General features: G+C 56.5%; 2 protein-coding genes across 3 annotated transcripts in view; both read left to right on the top strand.

Moving 5' to 3' along the window:
* The window catches only part of LOC105467429 (HHIP like 1), a 36966-nt gene extending 22731 nt beyond the window's left edge, over positions 1 to 14235 (top strand). Inside the window, exons 7-9 of one of the 2 annotated variants that reach the window (XM_011717031.3) lie at positions 757 to 838; positions 4364 to 4446; positions 6890 to 14235. In XM_011717031.3, the coding sequence (XP_011715333.1) occupies positions 757 to 838; positions 4364 to 4446; positions 6890 to 7425 (701 nt within the window). In that variant the 3' untranslated portion in view covers positions 7426 to 14235. The remainder of the gene's footprint in view (positions 1 to 756; positions 839 to 4363; positions 4447 to 6889) is intronic. The other variant, XM_011717032.3, reaches the window with a different exon arrangement.
* Positions 14236 to 16059: 1824 nt separating this feature from the next.
* The window catches only part of CYP46A1 (cytochrome P450 family 46 subfamily A member 1), a 43728-nt gene continuing 43163 nt past the window's right edge, over positions 16060 to 16624 (top strand). The window contains exon 1 of the mRNA XM_011717029.3: positions 16060 to 16294. Coding sequence (XP_011715331.1) covers positions 16176 to 16294 — 119 coding nt within the window. The 5' untranslated portion in view covers positions 16060 to 16175. The remainder of the gene's footprint in view (positions 16295 to 16624) is intronic.

Genomic DNA, 16624 nt, shown 5'->3' with positions numbered 1-16624 from the left:
GAACTCTAACGGTTACATTTTCAGCGCAGCTCTGAGACGGGGAGAAGTTGAGGCTCAGAATGGGGCCATCACACAGCTGCTGGAGATCACAGGGGGCCAAGCAGAGGGGCTAGGACCTACACTCCCAGCCATGTACTCTGCTCCTGCCTGGGAGGTCCTCGCTGTCAGTAGAGAGACACCCTGGCCTTGAGGACCTGGCAGGGCCCAAATCCCAGATGACGACCGCAATCATAGCTAGCTAATGCTGATTAGGCCCACGCTCTGCGCTCTTCAATCCTTATAACAGCCCAGTGAGGCCTGCCCATTTTAGAGATGAGGAAGCTGAGGCTCAGAGAGCCACACGTGCCTTCGGGTCCCCCAGAAGCAGTCAGTTGGGGAGCTGGGCTGTAGCCCCCTCGTGTGTGCCCCGAGATGTGTGGGTCTGGGCATGAAACCCAGGTAGGTGACAGGGGTGGTGCTGGGTCACCGGGAAAAGGCAAGAGTGGATGGAGGTCTGAGCCTGGCTGGGTCCAGGCAGAGCGCCTGACACCCGGGAGACCAGGCTCCAGAGGCCCTTGGGTACAACCCAACGCCTCACCTAGCCTCAGTTTCCCTTTCTGAGGACTGGACAGCTAGACTGAGCTGGGATGCCTCACATGATGGCTAGCTGGGGTTGGGGTCGATTTCCAAGCCTGCGGGGAGCAGGGTAGTGAGGCGGGGCTGGCTGGGACAGTATTCCAGGTGGGGGTCTCACTGGTCACTTCGTTCTGTTCAAAGGGGAGCTGTACTTCATGTCGACAGGGGAGCCGAGTGCCACAGCTCCACGTGGGGTTGTCTACAAAATAATTGACCCGTCCAGGTGAGTCCCGGCCTCCAGGACAGGGAGCTCCTGCTGTCTGTCAGGCCTCCTAGCTCCATTGGCTTGTCCCCTCCACCTTGCCCTCAGGTGGGCAGTATTAATCCCCATTTTCAGACAAGAACCCTGAGGCCCAGAGAGGGACATGATTCGCCTCAGTTCCTCCGGCAAGGGGCAGACCCAGGATTCAGACCCAGGTCTGCACGCCTCAAAGCACAGGTCTGTTAGGATAGGAGGGAGCTGGAGAGGCGACTGGGGCCGAGGGCGGAGGCTTCACTCGGCTTTCTTGCCTGGCCCGCCCTCCCTGCGTCTTCCTCCTGTCTAGCAGGCCCCTCATTCCTCATTTCCTGGGCTGCCCCTGCATTCCCACAACCCAGCCCCCAATTTGCCTCTGCGATGCCTCCCAGATGACACCCTGCTCCCTGTGTGTCCCCGCCCCATGCCTGCCCATCCTCCTGTTGTCTGTCTTCCACTGGGGAAAACACACTGGGGCTCCCTTCGCCGGCTCCATCTCCCCGGCTTCCCTTCTAGCTGTAAGGCCAGAAGTGCCATGCCAGGCCATGTCCCAACTCCTTCCGTGTGCAGCTTATGAAACTCTCAGCCGCTCATTTTACAGTGGTAGAAATGAGCACAAAGATACAAAGTCACGGGCCCGGGGCCCAGAGCCATGGTTGGGCCCAGGCCGCTGGCTCCAGAGTCCTGCCCTAACCCCTCTGCTGTGTGCCTTAACCTCACCCTCTTCAAGTACCTTCCCCAACCCACTTTGCCCTCTAGGCCCCTGTCCAGCCCTTCCTCAGCTCTCCTCACTCAGACTTGTAGTCTCTGGGCTACACGACTGACTATCTCCCAGCTGCTCTGGGAGTCTCAGGGCCAAGCCTGTATCTCTTCACTCTGCAGAGGCCGCCCAGATACTGAAAATGGCATGGAGCAGGGACCCAGGAATGCTTGATGAATAAATGAGTGATCAGCTTTCTAAGCTGCTTCTCAGCCCTTAGATTTTCACATCTCTGCTGGTTTCCACAGGATTCCGAACGTCCCTTCAACACCCGGTGCGGACATGGCTTGTGCTTATCTCTAACACAAGGCCTGAGGTTGCACTCCAAGAATCCACATATTTGGCAGACCCTAGGAATCCCCAGTGTGTTTACTTACCCTGAACTTTGAGACACGCCACGTTTGGGAAAATCCTGAAACAAGCTGGCGTGTTTCATGTTCTTGGGAGGCAGATGGGAGGAGCTCAAGTCCAGCCTGGGCAACAGAGGGAGACCTTGTCTCTAAAAAAATTAATTACTTTTACAAAAAGAAAAATTCTAAAACACTTATTGTGCTTAAAATAGTTTGCACTGGGCTCAGTGTCTCACACCTGTAATCCCAGCACATTGCAACCTCCGCCTCCCGGGTTCAAGTGATTCTCCTGCCTCAGTCTCCCGAGTAGCTGGGACTACAGATGCCTGCCACCATGCCTGGCTAATTTTTGTATTTTTAGTAGAGATGGGGTTTCGCCATGTTGGCCAGGCTGGCCTTGAACTCCTGACCTCAAGTGATCGTCCCACCTCAGCCTCCCAAAGTGCTGGGATTACCGGTGTGAGCTCCCACACCTGGACTCCACACTCTTTTTCAAAGGATGTTTCTAGTTGTTCTCCAATGCCCTTTTCCTGTTCCAGGATCCCATGTTACCTTTAGTGGTTGCATCTCCTTAGCTTGCCCTGTTTGTGGCAGCTTCTCACTTTCCTTGTTTACAGACTTTTTTTTTTTTTTTTTGCTTGTTTGTTTTAAAAGCACACATAAATTATTGACATGACTTTTTATCAAATAAAACATAATCACTTCCTCCTTCCATCCCTTCCTTCTCATTTCCATGAGGTCCTGACCATCGTTATCTATGCAGTGCCAGGATTTATATGGTGGTATTTGGATCACACGCAGACTTGGTTCTTTTTCCTTCATGTATGCCCATTTTGTCTAAATGTTGCAAACATCACCCTCAAAAAAACCATTTCTAATGGCTGTGTGATTTTCTGCTGAGTCACTATAACTTATTCCTCGGAATTTTAGGTTATTGCCAATTTTCAGAAAAGAATGCTTCTCTGAGGAAATGTTACATATACCAAATGAGTGCCTAATTCATGCCAGATGTTGCCTTAGATCCATCATCTTTGGTTTTTCCAACACCGTTTCCCTATTGGCTTGTCCCCATGTCATAAAGAGGGACCCAGCAAGACTTAGGGAGTTCTCTTGCTCCCAGTCTTGTGTTAGGAGCCAGAAGTGGGCGAGATTCCTCCCTCCTGCCCTGACCCTTCTCCTCCCTTCATTCTCCTGGCTCGGAATAACTGTTTCTTTGCACCCACACGTATTACACAGAGGTCCCATTATAGAACATTTGGAAAATGAAATAAATGGGGAGTGGAGGAGGTAGGGTCAGGTCATCTATTATTACCCACACATAACCACTGTGGCGTTTTGGGGTGGACATCCTACCCTTTTGCATAACAAAGACTTTTAATGCAATTTCCTTAAGGAACAAAAGCCCCACTGGGTCTGTCCAAAGTGTGTGGATGTTCTCTGGAGGTCAGAGCAAGAAAAAACCTCGCTTTTCCTGCAGCTTTGAGAAGCGTGTGTGCCTGGTTGTGTTTCTGCAGCCTCTGGGGACAAAGACCCTTGTCCCTCTTTTGTGTCCCTCTTCGGCCAAGCCTGTCTGGAGGCCACTCCGTGTCACGTGGCTAATTCACCCCTTGGCCTTTCCACTGGAATCCTATTGAAGTCGTGGGCCCACGTGGGTCTGTCCTGGAATGGGGTCATTCCCAAAGAATCACAGATCGACGGCCAAAAACTAATTAAAACGGAATTCCATTTCCTACTGTGCCCTCAAAAATGTCAAAGGAGACCCAATTCCTAGCCCTGGCACTCTCCTCTGACTCTTTTGTCTCCCTGCTCTCTCAAACCCCACATGCCAAGGCCCCAAATCCCTCAGCTCTGCCTCCAGGCCCAAGGCTTGCTTTCCTCACCCCTGCCCCGTCCTTTAGATGGTTCCAGGCAGAGGAATCTCTCAGATTCTGCATCATCAGAAATCCAGGAACCAGAGGGTCTGAGAGAGACCCGCCTCAAAGGCTGTGGAGCTGGTGGGAGAGGGTGGCGGGCAGGAATCAGGCTGCATTTCAGGAATCTGATGGCAGGCTGGGGGAGGACAGAGACTGGCATTTGTTCACACCCTGAGGACAGAGTCCATGCTCTGGATTAGAAGTGTCTTGGGAAACGGTAAGCCTCCAGCCCCGGTGCTATTCTGGCAGAGGCTGAGCATGCAGCCAGTGGGCTGTTATAGGGGATTTATGCCCTGGAGCTCCTAGAATCCTGGGGGCATGGAGTGGGCAGGGATGCCACAGGCCACACAGTAGGTGCATGGTAAATGGCCGCCTGTTACTATCGTTGCTGTTCACGCCTGCCTCACTGCAGGGGAAAGGCAATGGCACGGGGCATCCTCAGGATGGGTCCCCAGGGTGAGACTGATAACCTCCTGTGTGTCATTGGCAGGCGGGCACCACCTGGCAAGTGTCAGATCCAGCCTGCTCAGGTGAAGATCAGAAGCCGCCTCATCCCCTTTGTGCCCAAAGAAAGTAAGTGCCTGCCAGAGGGACACTGAGGGTGGGGGGAGAGATCCTGCAGCCCACAACGGCTGCCTTTCCAGCCAGACACGGGTCTTACCAGCTGGACCTAGATGTCCCTCTTCAACCCCTGTGCCTAGCACTGTGCCTGGCACACATTAGACATGGTGGTAAGGTGGATGGGACTTTTACTGAACTGGGTCTTGCTTGATTGGTCACAATTCCTTAAACCAAGAGAGAAATAGCTAGTGCCAGGCAAGGTATGCTCTGAGTTCTTGGGAGGGACAGAGAAAGAGGATGTATCTGTGTGTAAGCGAGGGAGACTGGAAGAGTTAGTTGTGGGAGGGGTTGGCATGTGGGCTGGGCCTTCATAGATTGTTGACAAGCCTGATGAGGAGAGATGGCAGAGCAGGGCCACCACAAATGACTGCCCATGGGGCCTGGGGCTAGGGGGAAGGGGATGCCCCAAGTTGGGGCTGTTCCCCTGGGCCAAGTTACGTGGGAACAAAGACCCCATGTTGCCAGGTCTTCCAGTTCTTCAGAGAAGCAGAAAATCCCCCCATCCACTCATTCACCACGGACACGTGCCCTGCCCTGGGGATACAGCACATGGTGAGACACCGCAGTCCTCGCCTTCTAAGCCTGTTAGGTACAACCTCCCAATTCAAAGTGTTAGCAACTAGTTCAGAATTTTAAAAATCACTCTGTGGGCCAAGGAAAATATTTCAGCAGGCCAAGTGGGCTCAGCAGGCCACCCATTGGCAGACTGGGTGTGTGTGGGGGTGGGGAGGGCAAGGAGAGAGGGAGGCTAGGCACCTGGGCAGAAGAGGTACCCGGGGTAGAAGGGGAAGGGTCTGAGCTCAGTGATTTTGGAAGTGAGTTCTGGTCACAGTTGGTTTCAGGGCTTGGTGAGTTTTCCATTTATTCATTCAGCAGTTTCTGGCACTTTTGTTAGTTACTGGCTCCACGCTGGATGCCAGAGCCACAGTGAGAAGTCAGACCAGGCCGTGTTCTGGCTGGGACAGACAGAGATGACATTTACTGTCCCAGGCCTTGTGATTGAAGTGTGTGCCAGGCACCGTGAGGGCCCACCCAGAACAGTGGAGACTGGGGTGGGGGGCAGGGGTTCCTGGAGTCTGAAAAGAAGAGGAGGGTGCGCCCATGGGGGGATGCACTGAGGGGGGTGGCACCGAGGGGGATGGCACCGAGGGGGGTGCAGGGTGGGGGATGCACCCGGGAGGGGGTTGCACGGGGGGGTGCACCTGGGGGAGTGCACCGAGGGGGGTTGGCACCAAGAGGGAGGTTCACTCAGGGATGCACTGACGGGGGTGGCAGTGCAGGCAGAGGCAACAGCGAGAGCCACAGTGGGAGAGGTGAGGCAGCCTGAGGAGCAGGAGGTGTGGGCCAGGGGCCAGGGTGCAGGGACAGGGAGCACCTTGCCCATGTCACGGTGCTCCAGGCCCTGGCCTGTGCTTGGCCTTGTGCTGAGAAGCCCTTTCTCAGCTCCTCAGTGGTTTTCAAAGTGGGACTGGCTGAGGTGGGGCCGGATTAAAGAGGTCTGGCCCGGTGGTCCCAGGACCCTCCCCATGGTAACTGAACAGTCTTGGGCTGTCACACATGGCAGGGCCCAGTGCCTGGCACTGCACCGATGTGGAGTAGGGCTGGGCACAGCAAAGTGGAGATTGAGGTCTATTCCTGTGGCTGACCTGGGCCAAGCGTGTCCCCACATTCTGCAGGGACAAAGGGAATCACCTGCTTCAGCTCCCTAGCACTGACTGCACGCAGGCTCTGTGGTGGGGTATAGGGGCTCTGCCTTGTTCCCCAGCCAGACAACCAGAGCACCCCCATCGTACCCGCTGTGACAGGTGCCAACCTTGGGAGTGAGGAGGAGAGATTTACCCTGACCCCAGGGATCCCTGTGTGCGTCCCATTCCCAGCCTGCTGGCCACTGGCCACCATAGACCTGCAGCAATTTTTACCCATCTGTGGGCCTCAGCTTCTTCACCCTCACAACCAAGGCCTGGAAGAAGAAACGGTGACTTGCTCTTAGAAGACTTCCCAGACACTCCTTCCTTTCCATTGCCTTCCTGAGTTCTGAAGTGCCAGGGGCTGGCTCCCCCGCCCAACCTGGGGACTCCTAGGAAGGCCGGGCTTGGGGTAGGGAGACACAGCAACAGCAGACTGGCACAAAGCTGTTACAAGTGTTTGCTGCATGACTGAAAAATCCCCTGGTGCTTGAGTCCAGGCTGGCATCTTGCTGGGTCCAGGTGACCTGGGAAGCACCACTGGGAGCACAGGCGGCATCCCATCTTCTGGGTGTGAGTGCAGGGCAGACCCAGGACATCCTTCCCTGAGTCCGCCCTCTCCGCACAGGTTGTAGGGCAGCAAAGGGTGGGCAGCAGGGCTGGACAGGGGCTCCTGGATCCCTCTGATGGCATACTCTTCCTCTGCGCAGAGTTCATCCCGAAGACACGGAGCACCGCGCGGCCTACAGCGCGGGCGCCCACCCGGGCGCCCCGCCGCAGGCGCCCCACGGTAGCTCCACCCCCTCCCACCCCGCGGCCAGCGCGGCCCACCCAGCAGCCAGGGAGCCGCAGGGGCGGCGGGCGCCGGCGGGGGCGGCTGAACTCGGCGAACCGGGCGTTCCGGGATGGTGACGTGCGCCTGGTACGGCCCGCGGGCCTGAGCTCTGGCAGCGGGCGCGTGGAGGTGTTCGTGGGCGGACGCTGGGGCACCGTGTGCGACGACTCCTGGAACATCAACGGCGCCGCCGTCGTGTGTCGCCAGCTGGGGTTTGCCTACGCCGTGCGCGCCGTCAAGAGCGCCGAGTTCGGCCAGGGCGGCTCGCTGCCCATTCTGCTGGACAATGTGCGTTGCGCGGGCTGGGAGCGCAACCTGCTGGAGTGCCAGCACAACGGCGTGGGCACCCATAACTGCGAGCACGACGAGGATGCGGGCGTCGTGTGCAGCCACCAGAACCCCGACCTGTAGGCAACACGCCGCTGCCCCCAGGCCATCCTGCCGGCGGGGAAGCCTGGCCGCTCCGCCCTGTGTGCCCGCGGCGGGTGCACACGCTTTCTAGGGTGAAGGGGGTGCGGGTGTGTCCTGTCCTGGGGACCTGTGTGAGGCGCTGCAGTGCATGTGTGTCCTCCGCAGACCCAAGGCAGGAGTGTGTGTTGGCGGGGGTGTGGGCTGTGGGAGTGCATGGTCCATCCTGGGCCGGAGGAGTTCCTTTCTTACCTCCAAGCATTCCAGACACCAGCAGGAACACAGCCTGCTATGGGACCCTGAGGAGGAAGGGCAGCCAGGCTTCGAGGATGGACATGGCCCCTGGCTTTGCTAACAGAGGCACAGCTGGCAGACTGAGGGCGGTGGGGGAAACCAGGCTTGTCCTGCCCACAGCTGGAATGGAAGGTGCCAGAACATCCGGAGGGTGGCCTGAGGAAGGTAGCCCAGAGAGTATGGCCTGGTGCCTGCCCCCGCCCCTTAACCCCCGCAGTCAGAGGCGCTGGAAAGAACCGGAAGGCACCCAGTGGGGAAGGGAAAGCCTTCTGGAGGCTGGGAGCAGGGTGAGCTGCAGGCCTGGGGCCCCACTGGAGGGGCAGGCTGCGTGGAGGAGCCAGCACCTGCTCAGGGAGGGTGGCTTTGGGAGGACTGGATGACCTCCAAGGCCGTGTGCTGGAGAAGCCACTCAGCAGCATACCCAGCCCTTGCGGGTGCTTCTGGGATGGCGCCAGCCTCCTCCAACCCCGAGGCCTGATTCTCGCTTGCTCTCGGGGCAGGAGCCACCCACACTAGCTGGGCAGAGCTTTCACCCTGACCCTCCAGTGAGTGGGTGGGCCTCCACTACTTTCAAAGCTGTGTTTGGGCTCTGGGGCCACCTCTGTCCTTTCCATCCCCGTCCCTGCTCAGTGTAAACCCAGGAGACCTGATTCCTCCAGCCCTACCTCGGGGCTGACCAGGCTGGGGATTCCGTGAGACTACTGACACTTTTTCACCCAGGGCTATGCCAACCATGTGGCTGTTTCCACACCACTCTCCTGCCTGCTGTCTGACCTGCGCCTGTGTGGGAGCCAGGGTGGGAACCGGGAGAAAGGGTGAGGCCTGCCGCCTCCCACCTACATCACAGGTGGAAGCTCCTTTGCTCCAGGGATGCTCGGCTCTGGCTCTGTGCCAGGCCGCAGAGGGGCACTAAGTGTGACTATGCTCAGCCTCGGACAGGAGCATGGGTGGGGGTGGGTAAGCTGATGAGTCAGCAGGCAGTGAGGACAGGACGTGGCCCATGTCGGGGGTTGGAAGAGGTCTGGGTGGGGCACCCAAACCCAGCCGGGGGGGAAGGCTTTGGGGAGGTAGTGATGCTGTGCCAAGTTCTGGGAACTGGCACCAGGGGTGGCCGGGCAGGCACATGGGTCAGGCACGAGTCTGGCAGGGTCTCCTAGCCACTAGGATAGGGTCTCCTAGCTGCTAGTATAGGGTCTTCCAGCTGCTAGTATAGGATCCTGGGCTGCAGCAGAAAGCTTTAGGGTCACTCTCTTGTACTCCTCATACTCAGTGCTTTACAGAAGGGGAAACTGAGGCGCACAGCAGTTAGATATCTTAGTTAGGGCACCAAGCCAGGGAAGGGAGAAGCCAAGTTTGAATACAGCAGCTTAGTCTAGAGCCCCCGCACCCTGACCACTGCCCCAGCTCCACTATGCCTGCAGAGAGGGGTGTGCTGGGGCTCCTGCCTGGTGTGGGGGTGCCAGCCTGGCTGGGAAGCAGCTGCTGGGGATACCTGGGGGCTCCTCTTGCCTGGCATGTGGCCCTGCTGCTGGCCTCCTGCTCCTCTCAGGCCTCCAGCGGCCTAGGGGTGGTTGAGTGGGCGTCTTCCCGGGATGCAAGGGAGTTCTGAACTCTGATGCAGGGGTGTCAGGAGATAGCAGGCCATTAGTGGCCATCCCGGCTGAATTCCTCCCTGTGCAGATGGGGAAGCGAGCTCAGGGAGGCTGAGTGTCCCAGGCCTGTTGCCAGATGAAGCCACGCTGAGACGAGGCCAGGGAAGGTGCAGCAAGCCTTGAGGCCAAGCATGTGGCCAAACCAGGGCCCTGCTCGCCTGGCTCCAGAAGCTGTTTTGCTCAGAGATGGATTAGGAGGGTTGGCAAAGGGAGCTCTGGGTATGGCCTCAGGCCCTCCAATACTTCTCTGGGCAGTTTGGGCCTTGGCCGTGAGTCCTCCAGTCCAGGTGCTCTCCCTCCCCAACCTCCAACTCATCACCTCTCAGGCCCCAAACTAGGCCTGGGCTAGGCTGTTGCCTGACTCCTGGGGACTGACTCCATGGTCCCCAGGTCAGTGGTCCCCAACCTTTTTGGCATCAGGGGCAGTTTTCATGTAAGACAATTTTTCCATGGATGGGGGTTGGGGGGATGGTTTCAGGATGAAATGTCCCACTTCAGATCATCAGGCATTAGATTCTCATAAGGAGTTCACAGCCTAGATCCCTCGCATGCACAGTTCACAGTATGTTCCTATGCGGATCTAATGCTGCTGCTGATCTGACAGGAGGCAGAGCTCAGGTGGGAATGCTCGCCCCCCACACTACCCTCCCCCACTGCCGCTCACCTCCTGCTGTGTGGCCTGGTTCCTAATAGGCTGCCCATCAGTACTGGTCCTTGGCCCAGGGTTTGGGGACTCCTGCCCTAAGTAGTAATAAGAGTGGACAGCTGTTATACGTAAATACTTGTTCCCAGTGCTGGAAAGAAATAGTACTAGAACATAAATTTAATTCTCTCAACAAGGCAATTTTACTTTCTGCAGAAAGAGTGCTCATCACAGATGGAACAATGGCAAAAGCACACCTGAACAAAGGAGGGAAGCAATGTTTAGCCTTTACGCAGTTTGTCCCTGCTACTGTGTCCTGTGTCCATTGGCTTGAGCCAGACCGCACAATCTAAACCAAAACCCGATTGGCTGTTTAAAACTTTTCTAAATAGGTAAAAGTAATGGAAGGATAAAGGAAAAGAGGAAGTTGCTTAAGAAAGGACTTAGGAAAGTAATAATATTCCCAAATAAGGAAGGGGCCTAGGGTGCGAGCTGGGACATGCCTGCAAGCACGTCTATCACAGATATTTTGGTTAAAATACAAGGATGTAGAATGTACTATGTGCCTGTGAGCATGTCTAACAGTTACATAGGATAGGGCTTAACAAAGAGTTATTAGCATAAAGCAAGGAGGCTTGAAGGAAGTTCGTCTTTAAAATAAACTATTATTTCTTTTTTTTTCTTTTTTATTATACTTTAAGTTCTAGGGTACATGTGCACAACGTGCAGGTTTGTTACATATGTATACATATGCCATGTTGGTGTGCTGCACCCATTAACTCGTCATTTACATTAGATATATCTCCTAATGCTATCCCTCTCCCATCCCCCCACCCCAAAACAGGCCTGGGTGTGTGATGTTCCCCTTCCTGTGTCCAAGTGTTCTCATTGTTCAATTTCCACCTATGAGTGAGGACATGTGGTGTTTGGTTTTCTGTTCTTAGAAACTATTATTTCTAATGCTTATGATTTATTCTTTAACAAGAAGGGAAACTTGGAAGAGGAACTTTTACTTTCTACAACAGCTGACCTCTGCTGAGCGCTTACTGCATGCCACGCACTGCTCTGAAAGTTTAACATACCATTCACTCATGTAATCCTCATATTAATGCACGTTTACTCACATGGAAGCCAAGTCCCAGGGCATGTGTCACTTACCAAATATCACACAGCCAAAATTTGAATTTGAGCCCAGGCAGTCCAGCTCTGGGACCCTGCTGTGGGCCTTCCTGCTGGGCATTGAAAGTCACCCCTACCCCACTGGGACACAAGTTCAGAGAAGGGCAGAGCTGGCTCCCTGTCCAGTGCTTCTTTCACTCCACCACCTACAGCTGGCCACTGAGGGAACATTCAGAAGTGACTCTGTCCCCAGGGACTCCGATCTTGCCTTAAAGTCCTCTAGGGCCTCTGGGGATGGGGGCTGGTCTGGGCACAGCCTTCACCCTTACCCCCTCTAATCCAACCTCTAGTCAATAGCCAGGGTCAGATTCCCAGAGAGGGGCTGCCCTGCCCAGTGCCACACAGCTTAATTCTGGAGCTTCAGGGTCAATGCTGCAGGGGTGGCCCAGTGTCCAGGACTGTGTTCAAGGCATCAGCCAGAGGTTACAACACCCCAGGCCCTAGACTGAGCCTAGGGGTCCCCATGTTTATACCTTAGACATGTTTGGGAGGTTCAAGGAAGCTGGAAACCGGGTTCCAGTCCTGGCTCTGTGCCTGAGTCTCATTGCAAAACAGAGGTCACCAGAAGGATTATTGGATGAAAAATGAGGTAGCATTGCAGATGTGCGTGGCACGTACACTCCAGGTTGCTTCCTGGACAGAAAGCTCAATCCGAGGCTGGTGGCATCCATGCTGGCAGTAGCCAACTGTCTACAACAGAGTGAGGAGGGACATGCCACGTGAAGGACCAGCATCAGAATGACCTGGGAAGAAACACAATAGCAGGAGAAAGAGCTCTTTCAGCCTAACATGTAGAACCCAAGTCTTCTTGTGCGGCATCTGTCCTCTCTCCCCTCCTCCCCCACTGAGAACTAGCTTTTACTGAGCACTTATTACACGCCAGCTACGTCAGGTGTGTCAGCTCATTTAATCTTGACAACAGCTCCATGAGACACCCTCAATATCACTGCCCCTGTTTTCCAGATGAAGGGACAGATTCCTAGGGCATTATGTAAGTGGTCCCCAGGACTTTAGAGGCAGGTTTGCACCAAGGCCAATTCTCCCAGAGCCAGATCCTTCTCCTTCCCTGGGATACTGCACCTCCACCCTGCCAGGCCACCCACGTAAAGGCAGTCAATTCAGAGCCACCTCTTATGCCTGCATCTCTCCCAACAATTCCTGCTGGGAAACCACTCCCCGTATGGTGTCATCTACACTGGTGGTTTTCAAGCTTGAGAAGAATCAAGTTCTACAGGGCTGCTTAAAACACAGGTTGCTGGGTCCTGTCTCTCAGAGTTTTTGACTCAGTCTTGGTTGACAATTTGCCGTTCTAGAAGCTCCTGGGTAATGCTAATGCTCCTGTTCTAGGGGCCATAGTCATTGTCCATACTGGTGCTATTCAATAGAAACATAATGTGAGCCAAACAGGTAATTTAAAATCTGCTAGTAGCCATGTTAAAAAAGTAAAACAGGTAAAATTAATTTTAATAATGTATTTTATTTAACTCAACATATTCAAAATATTATCATTTTAATAGGTGACCCATAGATCAATGACTTTTTTTTTTTGGGACAGGGTCTGGCTCTGTCACCCAGGCTGGAGTGCAGTGGTCCCATCACTGCTCACTGAAGCCTCAAACTCCCAGGCTCAAGTGATCCCTCCACCTCAGCCTCCTGAGTAGCTGAGACCACAGGCATACGCCACCACGTCGAGCCAGTTTTTTTTTTTTTTTTTCATTTTTTTAGAGAAGGGGGTCTCCCTATGTTGCCCAGGCTGGTCTTGAACTACTGTTCTCAAGAGATCTATTGCCTCCACCTCTCAAAGTGCTGGGATTACAGTTGTGAGCCACTGTGCCCGGTGACCTTTTTTTCCATTCTTTTTTTGTATTAATCTATGAGATCTGGTGTGTATCTTACACATAGCACATCTCAATTGGACTAGCCACATTTCAAGTACCGGATAGCCACATGTGGCCAATGGCTGCCACACTGAATAGCTTACTCTAGACCCTCCAGTGAAGGAGCAGGTGGTTGGCCACGTCTTCCAGGCAGCACCTCCTGCTGGTGGCTGGCAGGGCTGCCCACCCAGGAAAAGGGCCTTCAGCCATGGGACCTGAAGCCTTGGTGTGCAGCCTGTGTTCCCTTACCTGATCACAGGATAGCTGGGAGCATCAAATGAGGTGGTGATGGGACAGCTGTGTGCTTGGTGCCTATGGAGAGGGGAGACTGATGGCTCACAGGTGGGGACACAGACTGCTCTGGAAGTGCTACTCCTGGGGTAAGCCATGGTCATGTTGAGCCAGAGCTCAGTGGTGCTGCCTGATGTGTCAGAGAACATGTATGCCCACTCCTCTCCTTAGCTGTATTTGGAGAGGTTCACCCTGACCACTGCTCCCTGATGCTGCTCTACACCTGCTTTCTGTGGGCTTCCAGGCTGGCCTGGAGCTGTTCAGGACCAGGCTCTTCCATGAAGGAACTGTGACAGTAGGTAGTCAGGCAGACATGAGCAAGGCAGGAGAGGGCCCTCCTCCAACCAGGAATGTCAAGTGACCATCAGGTGATGGTCAGGCAGTTGATAAACTGCTTCTCTAAAATAATTGGTCGCAGCCAGTGCCAGGAAGAGGCAATCTCCCAACAGATAGAAACACCTGAAGCTGGTGATTGGCCTCCTGATATCTCAGGAGCTGGGCGAGTGGGCCCAAGCATGCACACTAAGGCAAAAGGGCAGCGATAAACTGGTAGATGACCTTCCTCTAGGAACACCGGTAAGGGAAAAACACCTCAAATGAGCGTGCGCATAACTTCAGTAAACACAACTGTGCATTCGGCCCCTCCCAGGTGCTGACAGGCCACCGCGCACGCAGACAGCCCGCCCCAAGGGAGGAATCAGGGGAGAAGAGAGATGCAACCCCCCCGAAGCATGCCAATCTACAAAACCCCGAGTCAAAGGTCAAGCCACGCACTTGACTCTCTCAAGTCACCTGCTTGGCCCTCTTCTAAGTATACTTTACTTCCTTTCATTTCTGCTCTAAAACTTTTAAATAAATTTTCACTCCTGCTCTAAAACTTGCCTCTCACTCTACTTTATGCCCCTCAGTAGAATTCTTTCTTCTGAGGAGGCAAGAACTTAGGCTGCTGCAGACCCATATGGATTCGCTGCTGCTAACAGAATCACTGTTCCAGGGGTCCAGAGAGACAAGGCAAGAGAAATTCCTCTCCAGACAGTGCGATGCATTGTGTAATCTCAGGGAGCCGTTCCACAAACTGGATACTAAATGTGGTGCGGTCACATTTCTTTTCTAGCTAACCACCCCAACCCACCTTCCAGCGCGCAGGAAATCCACACCCTCCTTCTTGCAGCCTCATCCTCCCTCCAAACTGCCCCCAAGCCCTGGAGCTTTCACAGCCGACAGGGGACTTGGTGGCCCCATTCCACACCTCACTCCAGCAGGGCCAGCCTGAGTTACCCGGTGCGCCTGCGGCTGCTTGTCACCGCCGCCACACGGGGGCGCCGTGGCAAGCCAACTTCCCCGAGTCCAACTGGGAGGACGGGCCAGGCGTCGGGGGGATGGACGCCCTGCTGCCCACCTGTCCAGGCTGCAGTGGCCCCGGGGGGCAGAAATCCCGCCTCCTCCGTGCTGGGCACGGCTCTTAAGGCTTGGCCCTCTCCGTCGTCCCTCAGCCCACACACCCCTAACAGCCATGTCCCATGTCCCTGGCGGGGACTGTCCCTGGCTGTACCTGGGAAAGCGGTACGAAGGTCCCCTTAGTTTTCCAACCCCCAACCTCTCCAGGACTGGCTCAAGCGTGGGGCAGGGGCATTGCCTCTTCTCAGAAACCCAGCACCAGCTACACTCCCTGGGCACCTCCCTCCAGCCCGGGGACCTTTACCTGGGCTAGGAGTGGGGCACACCTGGCCGTCCCCAGTCACGGCTTTCACGCTGGGTGGCCCCTCGGGATAGGAATTGGGAACTAAAACGCCCAGAGTTGGCCTCATCATCATACGGGATGGGTAAGGAGACGTGCGTTACGACAGAGGGGGAAGCCCTGATCATTATTTCGAAAATACCTTCTCCTCCGCTACCCTCGCCTCCCCGGCACACTTCCCGCTTTCCCTGGAGGGCGGACCCAGATTTTCATCGCTCCAACTCCTTTGGACCTGAGCCAGCCCCTCAGGTGGGGCTTCGCCTGGTCTGGGAAGGTCCGTAGGCGCATGAGTCTCTGGGAGAGCAGCCTCCGGCCACGCCGTGCGCACAGGCGTCCTTCGGTCCCGCGGGATGCTGCCACCAGCCCGTGGGCCCCGCTGGCGGACCACGGGCGCTAGATGCGGACTATCCGGGCGGAAGAGGCGCCCCGGGACAACTGGAGAACAACTTTGGGGTTCTGGGGTTCCAAGGAGAAGTTTGGGAACAGTCGGCGTCATGCGGACTTCTGCAAGCTGGGATGGGGCTTCCGGGCAGGTTTTGGGGAGAAAGGAAGGGGCCTAAGACCGCGCGCGGAAAGATGCCGTTATTTGGCGGCGCCGAAGTGGGCGGAGCCAGCCAGCAGGACTTCGCGCCGCCGCCGGGCCAGAGCGAGGGGGATCGGCGTTGCCAGGGACAACGCGTTCTGGGCGGAGCTGCTGCTGGGGCGGTCCTGAGTCTGAGGAGGTGGGGGCGGAGCCTGGGGGGCTGAGCCAGAAGCGGAGTTGTGATTGGTGAAGACTACATGCTCGGGGCGGGGCCCGGGCTGGGGCCGTGTGGAGGTTGGGGCGGAGCTTTGGGGGGCGGGGCGGGGCGGGGGAGGGCCCCGAGCTCCGGAGCCGGAGGCGGAGACGTGGTTGGCGGGGACGGTGCGCCCTGGGAGGGGTCGGAGTCGGCGGGGGCGGAGCCGAGCGGGCGGGGAGGGTGCTGGGTCGCGCCGGGCCTGGGGCCGAGGCGGCGCGCGGCGCTGACAGCTGAGTCGGCTCGCGGCCTCCCGGCCCCCTCGGCGCCCGGCCCGACCCTGGCCTGGCTTGCCCCGGAGCCATGAGCCCCGGGCTGCTGCTGCTCGGCAGCGCCGTCCTACTCGCCTTCGGCCTCTGCTGCACCTTCGTGCACCGCGCTCGCAGCCGCTACGAGCACATCCCCGGGCCGCCGCGGCCCAGGTGAGCGGGGCTGGGGGCGGGGCCTGGCTGGGGCGCTGGAACTGGGGACCGGGGGACCGCGTCTAAGCCGGCGTCCAGGCCGGGGGTCCGGCCTCGCCTTGTGCGCGCGGCCGCTGCGAGACGGCGGCCCGGAGAGGGGCGCTAACTATTCTTAGTAACAAATTACTCACAGCCGCAGCAGCTGCTGGGCGCCCACCGCGCACAGCTGGGCCCCACAAACGTGATGTCAGCGACAGCCCTCTCAGGTAGGCGCTATGGTTACCCCATCGTTCAGACGAGGAGACTGAGGCGCGCAGAGGCGAAGTCACCTGCCCAAGGTCACACGGTTGG

This window comes from Macaca nemestrina, chromosome 7 (genome assembly GCF_043159975.1).
Source record: "Macaca nemestrina isolate mMacNem1 chromosome 7, mMacNem.hap1, whole genome shotgun sequence".
NCBI classification, from domain to species: Eukaryota; Metazoa; Chordata; class Mammalia; order Primates; family Cercopithecidae; genus Macaca; species Macaca nemestrina.
The sequence above is the reverse complement of the archived record's forward strand: the minus strand, read 5'-3'. Positions and strand labels throughout refer to the sequence as shown.